The 16,412-nt window shown below is 52.0% G+C and overlaps 5 protein-coding genes across 5 annotated transcripts; 2 read left to right on the top strand and 3 right to left on the bottom strand.

Annotated features, from left to right (window-relative positions):
- Nucleotides 1–112: 112 nt before the first annotated feature.
- A1O5_09993 (uncharacterized protein) lies at nt 113–1,099 on the bottom strand (the record flags this gene model as incomplete). Its single annotated transcript, XM_007750571.1, has 1 exon — nt 113–1,099. One exon carries the CDS (start codon nt 1,097–1,099, stop codon nt 113–115), a length of 987 nt encoding a protein of 328 aa, XP_007748761.1.
- A 2,474-nt stretch (nt 1,100–3,573) lies between these two features.
- A1O5_09994 (uncharacterized protein) lies at nt 3,574–5,346 on the bottom strand (the record flags this gene model as incomplete). The annotated part of the gene is made up of 4 exons (XM_007750572.1): nt 3,574–4,548; nt 4,706–4,831; nt 4,887–5,047; nt 5,106–5,346. The coding sequence occupies 4 exons, from the start codon at nt 5,344–5,346 to the stop codon at nt 3,574–3,576; spliced, it is 1,503 nt and encodes a 500-aa protein (XP_007748762.1).
- A 1,656-nt stretch (nt 5,347–7,002) lies between these two features.
- On the top strand, nt 7,003–8,211 carry A1O5_09995 (alpha-ketoglutarate-dependent 2,4-dichlorophenoxyacetate dioxygenase; the record flags this gene model as incomplete). Its single annotated transcript, XM_007750573.1, has 3 exons — nt 7,003–7,146; nt 7,268–7,477; nt 7,543–8,211. The coding sequence occupies 3 exons, from the start codon at nt 7,003–7,005 to the stop codon at nt 8,209–8,211; spliced, it is 1,023 nt and encodes a 340-aa protein (XP_007748763.1).
- A 527-nt stretch (nt 8,212–8,738) lies between these two features.
- Nucleotides 8,739–10,540, top strand: A1O5_09996 (succinyl-CoA:3-ketoacid-coenzyme A transferase; the record flags this gene model as incomplete). Its single annotated transcript, XM_007750574.1, has 2 exons — nt 8,739–9,069; nt 9,174–10,540. The coding sequence occupies 2 exons, from the start codon at nt 8,739–8,741 to the stop codon at nt 10,538–10,540; spliced, it is 1,698 nt and encodes a 565-aa protein (XP_007748764.1).
- Nucleotides 10,541–12,061: 1,521 nt separating this feature from the next.
- On the bottom strand, nt 12,062–14,306 carry A1O5_09997 (Ca2+:H+ antiporter; the record flags this gene model as incomplete). The annotated part of the gene is made up of 6 exons (XM_007750575.1): nt 12,062–12,367; nt 12,463–13,329; nt 13,379–13,574; nt 13,679–14,060; nt 14,120–14,145; nt 14,203–14,306. The coding sequence occupies 6 exons, from the start codon at nt 14,304–14,306 to the stop codon at nt 12,062–12,064; spliced, it is 1,881 nt and encodes a 626-aa protein (XP_007748765.1).
- Between the last annotated feature and the right edge of the window lie 2,106 nt (nt 14,307–16,412).

Below are 16,412 nucleotides of genomic sequence, written 5' to 3' on the forward strand. Positions count from 1 at the left end.
AGCATCCGGACTGCGGGGAAGACAACAGCAGGCACCAGCCGAAATGTATAGAACTCGTGGTGACTGGTGCCTATGGATACCAGACCATTGTTCTTTTGGCTGATGTGCAGCGTCACCTCCAAGGCGGCATTTGCAAGAAGGGGGACGACCAAGATAATCTCGCGAAGGAAGGGTCGGAATACGAAAGGCCGCCAGCATTGCGATCGTCAGCGCTGTGGCCATCTCTGAATTTAATTTTCCTTCCAAAGTTGTGTGGCCGAGAGGTGTCCATTCGCTTATTAGCTTGATCGTCGCCCAGCAGGTGGCTTCGAAGGTCCGACAGCGTGTAGGATCCAGTCCCCCGGAAGCGGTCAGTCAACTCGCCGTCAGAGCAGAGCAAGGCGGTCGTCCCACCGATGGAATCCGGATCTATAGGGGTAACGCTTTTGGATGCAGGCCATGCGAGCGCAAGGGCGGCAAGGGTAAAAAGCCCCAATAATGCCTCAATAGCATAGAAGACAGCTGATAGCACTACCGATCTCGGTTCAATCACCTCCGCGGTTCCGAGAACAGTGTTATTGGTGTCTCTTAGATACCGGGAAGCAAACTGAGCAGCGACAGAGGTCAAAAACTCGCTCGAGGCGTTTTGCAGGAATTCTGGATCAAACCAAGTCGACATGATGGACCCGTTGACAGGAGGGTATCGTTGGGTCATTATCGTGAAAAAGGCGTCTGCGTTCGTTGGGAAATATCCGGCTTCCGACCCACTCGGCCCGTTGACAACGATAACATTAGCATTTGGATTGGGATATAGAGCGCTAACAACCAGCCCGCTTGCGGATACCGAATCCAAAATTGCGTTTGAAAGGGTTTCAGATGTGAGACCTTCCAATGATCGTAAAAATGTCGGGTCAAGTTCATGAACTTGAACTTGGCGAGTACCAGTGGTTTGGTCTGTCATATAAGTCACCTCAGCTTTCCGCAAGCCATACTGAGCTACGCATAGCAGATTCGTCGAAGCTGAAAGTGAGTATATGTCACTCCAAGAGGAGGGTAGTACAACAGATTCGTTCTTCTGATACAGATCCTCTTGTGTTCCATTCCATGTAACTGCAGCCATCATTAAAATCACTCTCTTTTATGGTTTCAAAGGGTTTAGAGAAGTAGTGTCTGTGGCGTGGCAGAGGTTCCGGGGGGGCGGGAACAACTTAATATTGTAATGGATTAACCCGGCAGAAATCCGTATACGAACATCCGATTCATTGCTTGAACAAGAAACTGTGTCGATATTACCGTAAGAGTCTGAAAAGACATAATTCAGTCCGGCAAAATTGTAGTCGACGTAATATCCTCCGATCACCGTTTGGTTGCGCACGAGGCAGTCACCCGTCCTCAAAGAATAGGTAAACTTAGGTCCATAATGGATACCATTAACGGTTGTCTGAGTTAAATTGTCAACATGAAGCGACGCTAGCTCATATCGCAAATCAGAGGCAAACACCTCGACTAGAGCTGTCAATGTGGCATTCGGTGCTGCCCGTGCCTTTGGTTAGCTCATTTTCAAGTTTGATGAAATCTAAGGGTATATCGTACCTCCAGGATATGAAAGTCTAGGTACGGCGTAAAGCGAAGTGGTTCCTTCTGGATAGCTGAGGTTTGTGTTCTCGATGCTGTAGATTGTCAAGTCGGGACCCGCACTGATGGTGGAAAAGTCGTGAGCAACCCCAGTGATGCTGTCAAGAAGGTGAAGAACAGAGTGGGAATATATGTCCATAAATAATGTAGATGTATATCGACTGTTCGAAGACCATTGCGAGCACGAGAGAAGGCGAAGAGTGCTGCGAGCGTCACGATGCAGGCGACAGAGACTGTGCGAAGGCGAGAAAAGTGGTCTTCCGCAGACTCGTTGGTCGCCATCTAGGCAAGGCTTCGTTGTCTTTGAGAGCCGCCATGCGCACGTGCTTGGCGTCTGAAGCCGGTATTTACCTCAGCGAAAGGTTTCGAGTAAAATCGAGAAACATCAGGCTCAATGGTCACTTCATGCCGGGGCCTGCGCTGCAGAATCTCTGAGTTCCATGGAAGCGAAATGGATGGGTTAAATAACACCAGAGGCGGACGGACATCTTTCAAAGGCGTCAACCGCTCCAGCAGATACGAATGGTCTAGACTCTGAGGCAGACACATTCACTGCCCTTAGACACGCGGGAGCTCAACGGGTGCCATCTCAGCCGAAGCGCAGAATTGCTCTGGCGAACCGTTTCCCGACCACAGCCTGCCATTGTGGCAGCAACAGGACCAATGGCGAATGACCTGATTCTGCACTGGACCGCCCCCTGACTTAGAAGCAGCTGTGGCACTCTGCCATCTTGGAGTCTGGACTGCCTTTCGACAAGTCCACGACAAGGACAGGGAACGGTCTAGTAAGGCAACAGCCGCCGCCTACTTGCTGAGGCGACAACATGATTCTGTTTTGTTCGCGACGAGGATGAGCAGCTAGAAGGCAACGAGAGTGCAATTCCTCGTATTCCACGAGAATTAGTGTTTCTGAGCGAGAACTTTATCTTGGTCCAGACAAGAATTTTGCTGCTCGGCTTGAATGGCTTGAATTGCTTGGTGCTTCAGCCCCCACGCCGGGCCGAAGTCTAATGTGTCCTTTGCCCCCCTCTGAAGCTTTGAGCATAAGAGGGACACTCGCTGTTGATGCGGCTGACTGGCGGCACAGGTCAATTGATCCTTCTCCAGGTTAGTGCCTTAGCTATCCGGCATCTGGAAGAGGCGTCGACTGGCCCTCTAAAGTCGCAGTCACCTTGTTTTACTCCGGGCAAATTCGAATGCCGACACGCGGCACCCTTCACCGGGCAATACCACCACCGCGATTTTTTTTGGCACTTATTCCAAGAGGCTATAACGTCTAGTTCAACATTCTATTGATTATTATCATCCAATGGACCCTCGAGCCTGATATATACTCGTATTCTACTGTTATGACTGGTAGGTGAAGACGGAGGCATTGCTGCTAATTATGAAGTAGCCAGAACGAGAACCTTGCCGGCCGGCTGGGGAGGTAGGTTGGTTGAACGAACGAACTGAATGGACGCGCCTGACGGAATACAAACATAATAATGAAATCAGGTATGCCATAAGAACTGGCCACAGGTTTATCAATGTCCACCAGGAGAAAACAGGGCGGCGACGTAGCGAACGCACAGATTAATGTGCAATCAGATGCAGGTTTTGACACCCACAAGGCAGAAGCCAAAATCTCGGAACATCTTTAGGGCATGGCAAAGTCTATGCTGACTCTCGCCTTTACCATGCAGAAGCTGTCGAGGTAGCTGGGGGCTTGAGCGAACACTAAGAGTGACGCAAAGACCTTCGTTGTGGGAATAAGCATCCTATCAGAGGCATTCCGTCCACGTTCTCGAAGGTACCGGACCCACTGGCTCTACATGAGAATAAGCTGCCAGGACCATCGATTCGGAGATCCGCACTATGAATCTCCAGGTCATCAAAGTTTACCCTCTCATAGACCAGGCCCAAGTATCGTCGCTGCCCGTACCCCTTCGGGTGGTCAATCCCTCGTCCTTGACCGGCTCACCTATAATACCTCCAATGCGGATGTTTCTCCATCAAGCCATCCTCGTCAAAGTCAATAACTCGATCTGTCGGCGGCGGCCCACTCAGCGCGTCCCGCCTCTTGTTTTCACGGATGTTGATGATCGTCATAATGGCAGAGCCCGTGCCAGTGAAACAGGTGCATGCGAACAAGACCCAAAACCCAGTCTTGTACTCCGGTCCGTCCTTCGCCGGGAACAAATAGCCTGTTGCTACTCCCATGGTCGACCCGAAGGCCTGGAAAAGACCAGCTGCAATGGCCTTTTTGATGTCACCACAGCAGTTGCTCGTGATGTTACCGACTGAGAGGGTAACACCGGATAAGATTCCGGTGAGGGTCAGGAAAGTAGCCCCGTAGCGCGCGTGATTGTACCTTGACGGCAGGAGCACAAGCATGAGGTCGCCGGCGGCGGCGACAATGGAGTTGATCACCAAAATGCCAGAGCAAGACTTGAAGCGGTCCGAGAAATAGCCCACCACAAAGACCATTACGAACGCGACGCAGTATGGTGGAGCGACCATCAGCTGAGCCTTGACCTTGTCGAACCCCATTGTGTTGACGATTATTGGCGTGAATGTTGCAATGGTGTACGTGGAGATGACCTGACACATGTAGATGGCAATGTTCATCCACATGCGCCAGTCCTTGAGCTGTTTGGCGACGACAGCCCAGTGAACCTTGCCGTGTGTGCGATTACCATCATTCATCATCCTCCAATCTGCCACATCTCGTTCTCGAGGGGTGAGCCAGCGAGTGTTGTGAGGCCGATCGGGTAGGACCCAGACACAGAGAATACCAAAGACAATGGTTAGTAATCCCTCCAGAATGAAGAGGATCTGCCAGTTTTCAATGCTGTGGCTGCTAATGTGAGCCACGCCCCACGCGATCCAGCCGCCGAAGGCTCCGGCGATGGGTGTTGCAGAGAGATAGATGCAAATTCGCTTGCCCCATTCCTAGATTGACTCAGTTTCTACAGCAAGGGTTTGGGAACGTCGACAAGGACTCACTGCTCGAGGATACATCTATCGGTCGCCGTCAGCATATATCGATAACATGGTGGACGATCCAATGAATGGAAGGAATTCTTTCAAGAGATGTGATACTTACCACGGTTGTCAAGTACGGAGCGCCCGAAATAAATGCAGCCTCGAAGATACCCAGGAAGAACCTGATGGCATATAAACCCGAGGCGCCACCCGCGACCGCTTGCAGTGTCGCCATGATACCCCAGACGATCTGTGAGTGGATTAGCTCGAGCTTCCTTCCAGGAGTCGAGTGGGATATGATCTACCATGGCTCCAGACAAATAGAGACTTGGACGAATATATCGCATCCCAATATTGGTAAAACAATCAGCCACGCAGGTGCCAACAAAGAACGTGCTCACGGCGAGACTGTATTGGGCTCCGGAGAGATTGAGGTCTGTTTTGATGTTCATAAGAACGGCGTTACCTGGTTTGAATGGTTAATAATATCTGCCATAGACGTGGGTGACATGGAAGCAAATTACCCAAGGCTCCACGGTCAAGCCATGTGAAGATGTACAGGACCATAAGGAACGGTGGGAGACGCAGGTCGATTTTTCTCCTCACCTGCTTGACTTCTTCTGGCGTTATCGGTGGGTCGAGATTGTTGAGTCTTGCGACAAGTTGTTCGTGCTCCGAGACTTTCTCGACGTGGATGCCCTCAGTGTTAACAGCCATCTCTTTCGACATTGTGATGGGTTCTGGGAGGGATGTGATGCCCGCCATGATGTGATATGCCTCCCTTCGTCTTTTGTAGATGGTAGACTTTGGAAAACAGGTGTTGAACCAGACCAGGCAGATCTCCCACAATCTCGAGCGAAGCAAAAAAGAGAACCAGAAGAAGCGTCGGGACCCCGTCCTTTCCCTTGCACCGATTCCGTCGGTATTTGAATCTCTTGCTCGCCAATTTCCGCTCGTCAACCTCTCTGCCGGGTCGGCGTAGACAGCGGCGAGCCCATGGGGGTTTGTCAGCCGTTGGTCTGCATGGTGTTGCCTCGCCATGCAGTCCCTGCGTCGCCTATCTTGTCTGAATGGCTGGCGAGGCCGTCATCCCGGGTAAAGATCCGCCGGAACAGAATAAGGAGGAGGTTCTTCTGACCCCTAGAAAATGGCCAAGCGCTAAATGGTGAGGCGAGTTGTATGGCGTTTCTAGGTTCTCCTCATTCAGGAAATGCATGTAGATCTCTCCGCACGCCCAGAGCGTGGCAGCAGCAGGTGGCGGGTTGATCTGTGAGCTGGGGAATGGGACTTTCTAAGTGGTGAAAAAGATCAGCCGCCCAACCATCCTGCATAAAGTATTCGCATTGTCTGAGTCTTTGATCGCCTTTGATCGAGGAAACTCGGGCAGTTTCCTAAAGGTGTCGTCCAGGTATGGCTTTTTGTAGAGACAGGCCCGGGTCGTGTTGGCAAAAACTAATTTGTTTGTGCCAGCCGAGGGTGAAAGGGAAAGCACGGTGAACATGGCGCACTGATGAGATTGCAATAGGTCATCAGGTCATTGCTTCATCCCCACGCGACGAGCATCACTCTTAAGAACATCGGTGAGTGTACCGGTGCAATGAAGGCCGAAGGGTCTGCCTCTGCCTTGGTCTTGATCTCTTGCTGCAGCTGTTTGTCTCCTCTCCGCTCAGGTGTGATTGCCATTGACCAATGCTGTGTGCTTCGTCGCGCCATCGTTGTACAAGGATGAAGTCCCAGGAACCTCGAAAGCAGGACTGTCTAGTCACCCACCCCGCATATCTAGGCTCTTCAACTTGGGGAATCCGTCCACCTCTATGCCTTCAGCTCCGCAAATATGGGGGATGAGCCCCTTTTCCCACCCAGCCTCGGTATCTCCATCACCCCGCGGGGGCAAGTATACAACGTCTCCAAACTGACTCGACACCAGCTCCCGTTCTGGCAGCAATTGGTTCCGGATACCCGTATTGCCGCCCACCTAAGTGCCCAAGTGATTTGGTGTCTCCTGACCTGACTCTATGGCAATATTTATCTTATTGTACTTGTAGAGCCAACTTACCGGCTATATGGCTATATTCATCTTATCATACAATCAGCTTACCGGCTGTCTGCTTTGCGGGAAACTCCGTGATAGCCTGCTATTGAGAACGCCGCTTATCTTGTTGGCATCGGTGTAATCCCGCGGGGGCGGCATTAATTATCGGGACACCTCATTGAAACTTCCAAGACTGTATTTACGAGGTTGGTGCTGTCCTGCCATCAATCGCCTGTGCGGATGCATGAAACCGATCAGGCGACAACCTGTGCTTGAGATTCTACAAATTCTTGGGATCCTCCCACCTGCAAAGCGACCTTGAGGCTGAAAGACAGGGCGTATTTTTCCTTTGCATTATCATCTTTGAAAGTAATTCTTTATCATCAGCCATGCCCCACGCTACAAATACCGAATACAACCATATCGAGGTCAAGAAGCTTGCGCCGACGTTTGCAGCCGAGGTCACTGGCGTCGATTTCTCGAAGCCCGTGGAGAAGGAGGTGTTTGATGAAATCCACCGGGCCATCGTCGATGTCAGTCCATTGCCCTCTCTATCATCATCTTCATAGCGGTTCCTGAGTTACTGGCCTGTTTGAAGGCCAATAATGTTCTCACTGGCTTTCACACGTTGGAAGCTGACACAATCTCTGGCAGTATGGAGTGCTTGTTTTCCGCAACGCCGGTCTTGATGACGCACGCCATGTCGCCTTCTCTGCCCTGTTCGGTGAGCTAGACGATGTCAAGCCATATCTCATTCTGGGTCGCAAGAATAGATTCCCTTTTGATGAGTTGTTCGACGTCTCTAATCAAGAGGACGACGGGTCGCTTGTTAAAATCGGAAGTAAACGCCATCATTTGGGACTGGTAAGCATGGAGGCCTCGACCTTGCCTTTCAGAGCGTTCAGAGACAGCTCACTCACCTGATCCAGGGCAACTCTATATTCCACGTGGATTCGAGTTTCAACCCAAGGCGAGCCGGCTACAGTCTGCTTCGCGCCCATCAATTGCCTCCGAAGGGCCACGGCGGGAATACCGACTTTGCCGATACTAGAACCGCCTTCGACGAGTTGCCCGAGGATCTGCGCAAAGACCTGCTAGAAAACGAGTACATTGGAGCTCACAGCTTGATGCATTCCCGGAAGAAGGCCGCCCCTAAGGACAGCCCGTACCTCAAAGATGTCAACCCAGAAGACTTTCCCTTCGGTCGCCATGACGTGGTCCAGACGCACTGGCCCAGCGGTCGCAAAAATCTCTATATCGCCAACCACATGCATCACCTGGAGTACAAGAAGCCGAAATCGGCCGACTTCGTACCCACTCCAAAGCAACCGTTTGAACGGGTACCGGAACCCCAAGGAACGGAACTCATCGAGAGACTGCTCGCCCACGCCTCTCAGCCCCAGTATGCCCTGAGCGTCGAGTGGGAGAACGAAGGCGATCTTGTCGTTTGGGATAATACTTGTGTCATGCACAAGGCCGGTGAGGGGACTTTTATGGAGAAATATGCACGCGATATGAGGAGGTGTACCGTGCACGATGGCAGCATGGATGCTTGGGGACACAATGAGAGGACGACCAAGAGGATGGGGCTGCCATGAAACATGTACTGTCCTGCGTTGATTGCTAGTAGTAGTTAGCTAACGCCATGATTGAACAAAGAATCCCCCATCCTCTCTCACATTTCAAAATATTTAAATAGGTGAACATGCTTACATATATCGGTTCGCCTTCCGTGATTACTCCGGACTTGTAGCTTCGATGAATCTGCCGACAGGTGCTAAAAGCCCGGATCCCTTTGCTTCTGCTTCTCCACTCGGCATCCAGATCAATAGCCGAGAAAGAGCGGAAAAATCCCGGGGTAACCAATCAGATGCCCCCCTCGTCATTGAAAATACAAGGGACAGGCACTGACATTTCCTCCGCACTCGGCGCCTGATCAGGTTTCGCGGACTGACTGGCTGCTTGACTGACTGAGTTCGAAAACTCCTCGCGCCCAGACGAGTCTGACGGCGTGTATGTGTGAACGTACGCTTGAATGGTACAATAGACAGAGAAGAAAACAAACAGAAACGAGCGCAGCCCTGCGTAGCGGCCAATGTCGTTGACTGTAGGTTCTCGACGAGCCATGGCGCGAAGCCTCGCGTCGTCGTGTGAAACGAACCTGCTGCGGAGAATTGCCGTCGTGTTATCGCCATCAGCAACTTCGTTGTCACCGTCGTCGTCCTTGATATCTCTTGCGCCGAGGACACAGCTGAAGAGGAAGAGGTATTTTAGCAGCACTAGGTCGAGCCTCAGACAACAACGGCAGGACGCCCTCGTTACGCAGCAAAGACAGCAGGATCCCGTCGCTGGCAGAGGGGCATCCAAGGTCTTTGGGAGCGCCGACGATGCCATCGCGGACCTCCAGGACGGAATCACCGTTCTGAGCGCGGGCTTTGGCCTTTGTGGTGTTGCAGGTACGTATATCTCGCTGTGCATGACCGACAACTGTAACTATTTTTGTATTCATGTTTGTCCGGCAAAGCTCTGACTTGGGGAAAGCTGACCACATACGCTGCAGAAACTCTCATTGATGCGATTCGGAAGAAAGGACTTCGCGATCTCACCGTCGTCTCCAACAATGCTGGAGCGGGTGAATACGGTCTCGCGAAACTGACGGCCACGGGCCAGATCTCGCGGATGGTCGTATCCTTCATCGGCAACAACAAATCGCTCGGCAAGCAATACCACGACGGCCAGGTGGCGATTGAGCTTTGTCCACAGGGCACGATTGCCGAGCGCCTGCGCGCAGCGGGGGCCGGGATCCCTGCCTTCTTCACAGCCACGGGAGCACGCACTCTGATCGAGACCGGCGGCATCCCGATGCGTCTCGGACCCAAGGACCCCCAGACGGGCAAGCATGCCATCGCGGAGCCGGGCCGGCCGCGAGAGACACGCATCTTTGACGGCAGGACGTACATGATGGAGACGGCGCTCCGGGGGGACGTGGCGATTGTGCGCGCCTGGAAGGCCGACGAGGCGGGCAACTGCATCTTCCGCTCGACCACCAAGACGTACGGCGTGCTGATGCCCAAGGCCGCTAAGATGGCCATCGTCGAGGCCGAGAACATCGTGCCCGTCGGATCGCTGGACCCGGACCACGTCGATCTACCCGGCATATACATCGACCGCATCTGCCCCGTGACCTCCGCCAAGCAGATTGAGAAGCTCGTCCTCGCGTCCACCATGGAGCACGCCGCAGCCGAGCAGAGCCCCGAGGCGGCCAAGCGCAACCGCATCGCCAGACGCGCGGCCAAGGAATTGAAGGACGGCTACTACGTCAACCTGGGCGTCGGGATCCCCACGCTGGCGCCGTCGTTCCTCCCAGCCTCGACTAAGGTCTGGATTCAGTCTGAAAATGGCCTCATCGGAATGGGGCCGTACCCGTCGTCGCCCGAGATAGCGGATCCAGACACGGTCAACGCGGGCAAGGAAGCCGTGACGCTGGTCCCGGGCGCCTCGACCTTCGACTCGGCCGAGTCCTTCGGCATGATCCGCGGGGGCCACGTCGATATCTCGATTCTCGGCGCCCTCCAGGTCTCTGCGCAGGGCGACCTGGCCAACTATATCGTCCCGGGCAAGGCCTTCAACGGGATGGGCGGCGCCATGGACCTTGTGAGCAACCCAGACAAGACGGTGATCATCGTCTGCACCTACCATACCGACAAGGACGGGAGAAGTAAGATCGTGGAGGAGTGCGAGTTGCCGCTCACGGGCAAAGGCGTCGTGAGCATGATCATTACCGAGTTGGCCGTTTTCGAAGTCGATAGGGTTGGCGGCAAGGGGTTGATCCTGAAGGAGACGGCCAAAGGTGTCACTGTGGATATGGTCAGGGAGAAGACGAGCGCGAGATTCACAGTGGCCGAGGACTTGGGGACGATGGAGTGAGCCAGATGTGAATGTGGATCTATATACATACACTCGGGGCAGAGGATGGGATAGATTGTGGCGCAAGATCGTATATACGTACGTTTCCCATTGTCGAGTTTGCTTTGTTGACTCCGCTGCGGCTGGTATAGATCATTGTCTGGGTAGAAATAAATAAGGCTCAGATAGTTTCGCAATTGTCATCGCCAATACCGACCCGCGCCGGTTTGCCTCTCAGAGCATCTCGATCCTCCCCTGCATGCACTATCCAAATAGAAAAGTAACCGCTCACGAAATGGACTGGTCGCTAACGCATGGTGTCACCCATGGAGGATCGGAAAAAAGCCTGTAGTCGACAGTGATATTGCGGATACAATAACCTTGAGCTCAGCCACAGGGTTGTGCCAGTGAGTCCATGAACATTCTCTCTCGATATCTTGGCATATGATGAGTGAGCCCTTTGGAGTGGGGTCAACGCATTCTTGTTGCAAAAAGATATGAATTAACACTCTGTAGTGGGCTTCTTAGCCTTGAAAAGAAAAAGGCAGAGATGGACAAAGCACCAGGCCTCGCGACAATCTATTCAAGGTCGACAAGCTCGATTGCTAAATACCGTGGACATATCGCATCATGTATGCCAAGATTAGCCGGAAACTCATGTATGTAACTACATACACAGGATTAAGTAGCATTTTGCTTTTGGACATGACAAGGGCCGGGTAATGCAGAGGGCTTGCAATCCGCAAGCAAGGCAAGAAGGGTGCACGATGAAGATAAGGAGCAGTACTGGGTACCTGAAGTTTGACATAACTCAATATCGCATGTGCTCTCAGCATCCTCGCGGAATATTTACCAATAATGAAATGCCTGAAGCTCACAATATTTGTGATGTCTGGGCGAGCTGAGTGTATGTCTTACAGGCAGCATGCTCTGGAATCAAACCTCGCGCTCGTTAAACAGCTGCTGGCCTTGTCGAGCCTGTCGAGACATCGCACAGGTTAAGGCCACAAGCCTCTTCCTATCGGCAAGTTGTACCTAGGAATCATCGAAGCTAAATGTGCAAAGGAAGTGTAAGGGACATTGAAACCGGAATGATAATGAGGCTGGTGTTCTGTCGTGTGACTGCTTGAATCACGTTGTCTTGGCAAATCGGACTCCTTGAGTCATGACGTTCTTAGGTCAGCCTTTCTGCTTTCATCCAGTCCATCTTCCTCTGCCCTCCCTTCATTGCATACCGTCGACATAAGGACGACCTCAGAACTAACCGGACTGCTGTGGAGGCGCCGTCTGATCCTCATCAGTGACATGCTGTTGTTGCCGCACCAACAGATCTTTCTCGTCCCAAGAGCGCCCAAGGGCACATTGTTCCTCTACCGCCGATTCTCGCGGCTCAACCAAGGTGTTCTAGTTCCCCGATTTAACATTTTAGATTGCACCCCCTCTGGCTTCGAGGAGATGATCCCAAAGCTCGTCTGAACCAATTGGGGGATCAATCATCTTCAAACTGAGATCTTCTCCCCGAGTCGTGATAAGCGCCGCGACCTAATCTGGAGGACGGTCATGCGGAGCTCGGTGATCTGGTGTCGGAAAAAGATAGGCTCCGACTGCAATAATGAAGTAGCAGGCACAGAGCAAGCTTCCCTCCAAGAAATTCGACTTGCCATAGAGAATGAGCACGTTTACCAAGAAAGTTGTTGCAAAGAGTGCCACAGTCTCGAAGATGCCGAAATACATGGTCATATCCCTGTTCAGAGCCCATCCAGCAATGACAACTAGGGGTGTCACAAACAAGGAAATCTGAACAGATGAACCAACAGAAACGCCGATGGCGAGATCGAACTTGCCTTTCTGCAGATATAGGTCAGTCTCTATCGGCTTTGACGGAGTCGCAGCAAAGCCTCCACCCGGGTCAAACCGGTCTTTCAAGAATACGGGGAACTTACAGAGGCGACTGCAGTCGCGGTGATGAGCTCTGCACAGTTGCCAGCAACCGGGAGAATGATAAGACCAATGAATGTCTCGGAGAAAGGCCCGGACTCGACAATATCGTCAAGTGTGTTTACAAGAAAATCGGCACAGATGGCCACAAGCAAGGAGGATATAACGAGCAGTAAACTGGAGGCTAGTTTCCCAATAGCCATTGGCGAGTTCTCCAGCCTGTCGATATCACTTGGGCTGTCGACGTTCGCAACGGAGCTTCCCAATAGCAGACGCGGGAGACTGGAGCTGGAACCTGCGTAGGACGAGCGATGTGACCGTCCAGGCTGCAAACCAGCAGGACTCATATGTCGCTGACTCGAATTGCCGGAGTCGGAACCTCGTCTGCGGGAAGGAAATTGGTAGATGGAGTTTCTCAGATTCCGTCTTTTATCAGAAGAAGTCTTCCAAGGCTGCTCTGGCGTCTCGACATCACAATCATGGTCAGATCCTTCGCAGTTGAGGTGGCTGCTGGCCTCGTTGGGGTCAAGCCGAGACTGTCCTGAATCGTCTAGAGCAGACATCTCCAAACTGTCTTTCCGGGTTGGGGGTTTCGCCGCATAGCTTGGAGTTGATTCCTCGTCCTGGAACCGAATTGAACGCGGAAACAGTAAACCACTGGAAGCAGAAATGTCACCACTCGTCCTTACAGGGCCATTCGAGCCATCCGTGCTAACAACACGGATGGATAGTCTGTTAGCAGTGGTTTTCTTGATCTGTAGGAAGATATAAAGCAAATATATCGCCAACAAGGTCAATGAAGACGCCCGACTCAAGGTCAACACGGCTGCTCCAGCGGATTTCAGATCGTCAAATGAATGAACAAGAGCACTCTACAATGCATCAGCGGGAGAATGAAGGGAGCCTCGCGGGATTCCTCACCGGTATAAGCAAGCTGAAGACGGATACACTGAGAAGGCAAGCTAGAGCTTGCGCATCCTCTTTGCTGTGAGACTGCTCTTGATGACAAAAACTTCCAGCCAAGATTGCTATTCCCAAGATGAGCAACAAGTTCACCAGAATCGAGCCTAAGAGGGAGGCTTGCACAACCTCATATTGATTGTGGTAGAGGGCAGCACTTGAGTCATCAGTCAAATACATCGACTAAACGAGAGTGGCTCGGGTCATACAGGCTGGTAGATATTAGTCTTGCACCTGACTCAAGGTTGGGAATCAACTCACAAGATCACAATCTCAACCAGGTTTCCAAACGTCACGTTGAGCAGAGCGCCAACGACATCGCCCGATTCTCTGGCGATGTTCTCCGTCGCACAGGTGAGCAAGCTCGAGAGCGGAACCACAGCGATGACATTGGCTGTGAAAACGAGAATGTGGTTCGCATGGGCCAAGTAACTGGCAATAGCCAGCGGGACGAAAACGAGGAGGCTGTTGAGCCACGAGTACCCCAGGATGGCCCGGAAAGTTGCAACGACCTCAACTAGAGTTTGGGAGAAGCAATTGCGCTTCACTCTGTGAGGATCTGAGTAGCCAGGGAAGTGGTGAACGTGTTGACCGACCGCGGCGCCATGGCGAGATGATCGATGCAGAAAGGAAGGGAATCTCCCTGGCGTTTCATGTCAATCCAGATATTCAGCAATCCCAAATAGCCACACTGGGACGTACTCAGAACCTTCGATATAGGACTGGAACTGGAAAGCCGGATCAGATAAGGCTCTATATGCCTATGCGAATGAACTAGAATTTACCTCGGAACCAGGCGGCTAGCCTCACAGGCATCGTCATCGCCATTGATTTCAGAATCTTCGTCCGGTGTGCTGCCATTGAAGGAGCACCTCCCGTCTGTGGTCATTCCTTGAAGGCTGCACACACGCGGCCGGTCAAAGAAAAGAGAATTAATGGAAGATCAGGACAAAACGATCAACGGTGCGAAGCCCAAACTGATATCAAGCCAAGAGTTGGAGATTCAGTGTGCTGTTCCGTCTTCCCGAAGGCCACATCCCACGCCAATGCAAATAGGCGGAGTCGGCTTCGGGGTAGCTTACGGTTGGTGGCTTCACAGCCTCTTTCCAGAGATGATCGCCTTTAGTTAAGGGCACTTCTCCTGGGGAGAATGCCAGGCTTAAACCTGGTCCATCCTGCATTTGTTTATCAGGAGTCTGCCGTTTATGGAAGCCCACACATCTCTGGCAATCTCATATGAGGCATTTTTGCGGCTGAGTCTTGGGAGGCGTCTGACTGTCCACAATCCTTTTGACTGGGAATTTCTATACCCCAGCCCACCCTCCAATGCGGTGGAGTCAGTTCCACAGTCTCCCGTAAGATGGCCTCTGGCACGGCATGGAAGAAATGACAAACCGACTCTAAAATCAATATGTATTTTGGTACGCAGTATCTTTAGTGAAACTCCAGGTGCCGATAACCGTGGGCAAAATATCTGTCCCAGGGCCCCAACCGTTCTGGGAAGCTTACAGGGGCCACTGGAAGGATCTAGCAGCCGAGATTCTTGATAATTCGTCCGCTCTCAAGCATGCCGGCTAGTTTCCGAGCCTCGCTTGGTTAGCCGAACTTATTTTCCCAGGGCAAGGGGTAGACCTTTCAACGCCTTCGTCTTAGTGGCCGTTCATACGCGCTGAATCATGTTTCGGCGAAGTAATCAGCTAGTCGGCTGAGAACGCTCTTAGATTTGTCTCGTAAAGGTCCTGTTGCTAGATCGTACCAGGAAAGGCTCATTCTGACATGCGCTTAAGAAGATCAACCTCCATGAGGAAAGCTTTGAGAGCCTTTTTAACAGTAGAAGTATTGTCAATTCCTCGATGCCACAAGCCTTCAAACGTCCGCATCAGATTCAGCCATTGATCACACTCTGTAGACCTCTGATTCAGAAGACTCAGACCGGCGACGCGGTTGGAGTTGGTAATCAGCCTCGACGTTCGCCGCCTCGACGCTGATGTGAAAAGTCGAGGCAAGATAAGATGCGTACCGAAGACGATATGCTTCCATGATCTGATCAATCGGTCGGGATGGGGGCGAGGATGCAGAAGTAACTGGGGAATATCAGATCGGCGTCTTCTCCCTCGTGTTAGGTCATGGTTACTGACCTGTGATCCTCGAAATAGTTGTCATCGGCTTCGTTGTTGATGGTTGCCAAATAGTCCTTTGCTGGATACCGTGGGCAGCACTTGAGGCCATTGGCGTGGTTCCTCGGAGACCAGTCACAAGCTGTCCTTTGGCTTTGTGACTTGGCTGCCTGCGGCTTTTTGAAGTCAGGCTTTCGCAGCGAGAGCTTGCGAAGAGTCCTTGCAAGTAGTTGGCGATGGCAGGATCACACCAGCAAGAGTAGAAGAGAACGACCTGAGATTGCAGCCACCGAAACCTTCTCGTGCAGTGGCTTGAGGGAATCAGCAAAATACAAAGTTTATACTTCTTCAAAACACCAGAAGACACAGCAAAGCAACTACAGCCAACGCAAGAGGGCACACAAAATACGCGAGTACGATGGTGAGAATCAAGGCCATTTGTAGCAACGCGAAGTATCCCTCATTGTGGGAACGCCGGACCCGTTGAACTACCAAGTTGTGAAGATTTTATATGAGTGAATTTCCGCGCCAGCAAGCTGCAACTTCTTTGATTTTCTGTTTTGCATGGTGGGTAATGAGAGCGTAGGTGGCTAGTTTTGTATGCGCCATTTAACAGAGGTGAATGACTTCAAGGACATGTAGGTCACGAATCCATAGAACATGCAAACAGATACAAGCTGGCTCCACATCGATGGCCTGGCTGGGCAAAAGTATCTTGCCCACACGGATTCCTGGGGTTTGCACCCTGACTGCCCAATCAGTGCACCACTCCTCTCGTGCTTGACTGAATCACCTGCAGAGAGTATCAGATTCGCGACCACTTGTAAGGGAAGAGGAGCGCAGGATTGAGGCGCAGTCAATGAAGGGGGTTGGAATCA

Source organism: Cladophialophora psammophila, assembly GCF_000585535.1.
Source record: "Cladophialophora psammophila CBS 110553 chromosome Unknown aczJe-supercont1.18, whole genome shotgun sequence".
Lineage (NCBI taxonomy): Eukaryota > Fungi > Ascomycota > Eurotiomycetes > Chaetothyriales > Herpotrichiellaceae > Cladophialophora > Cladophialophora psammophila.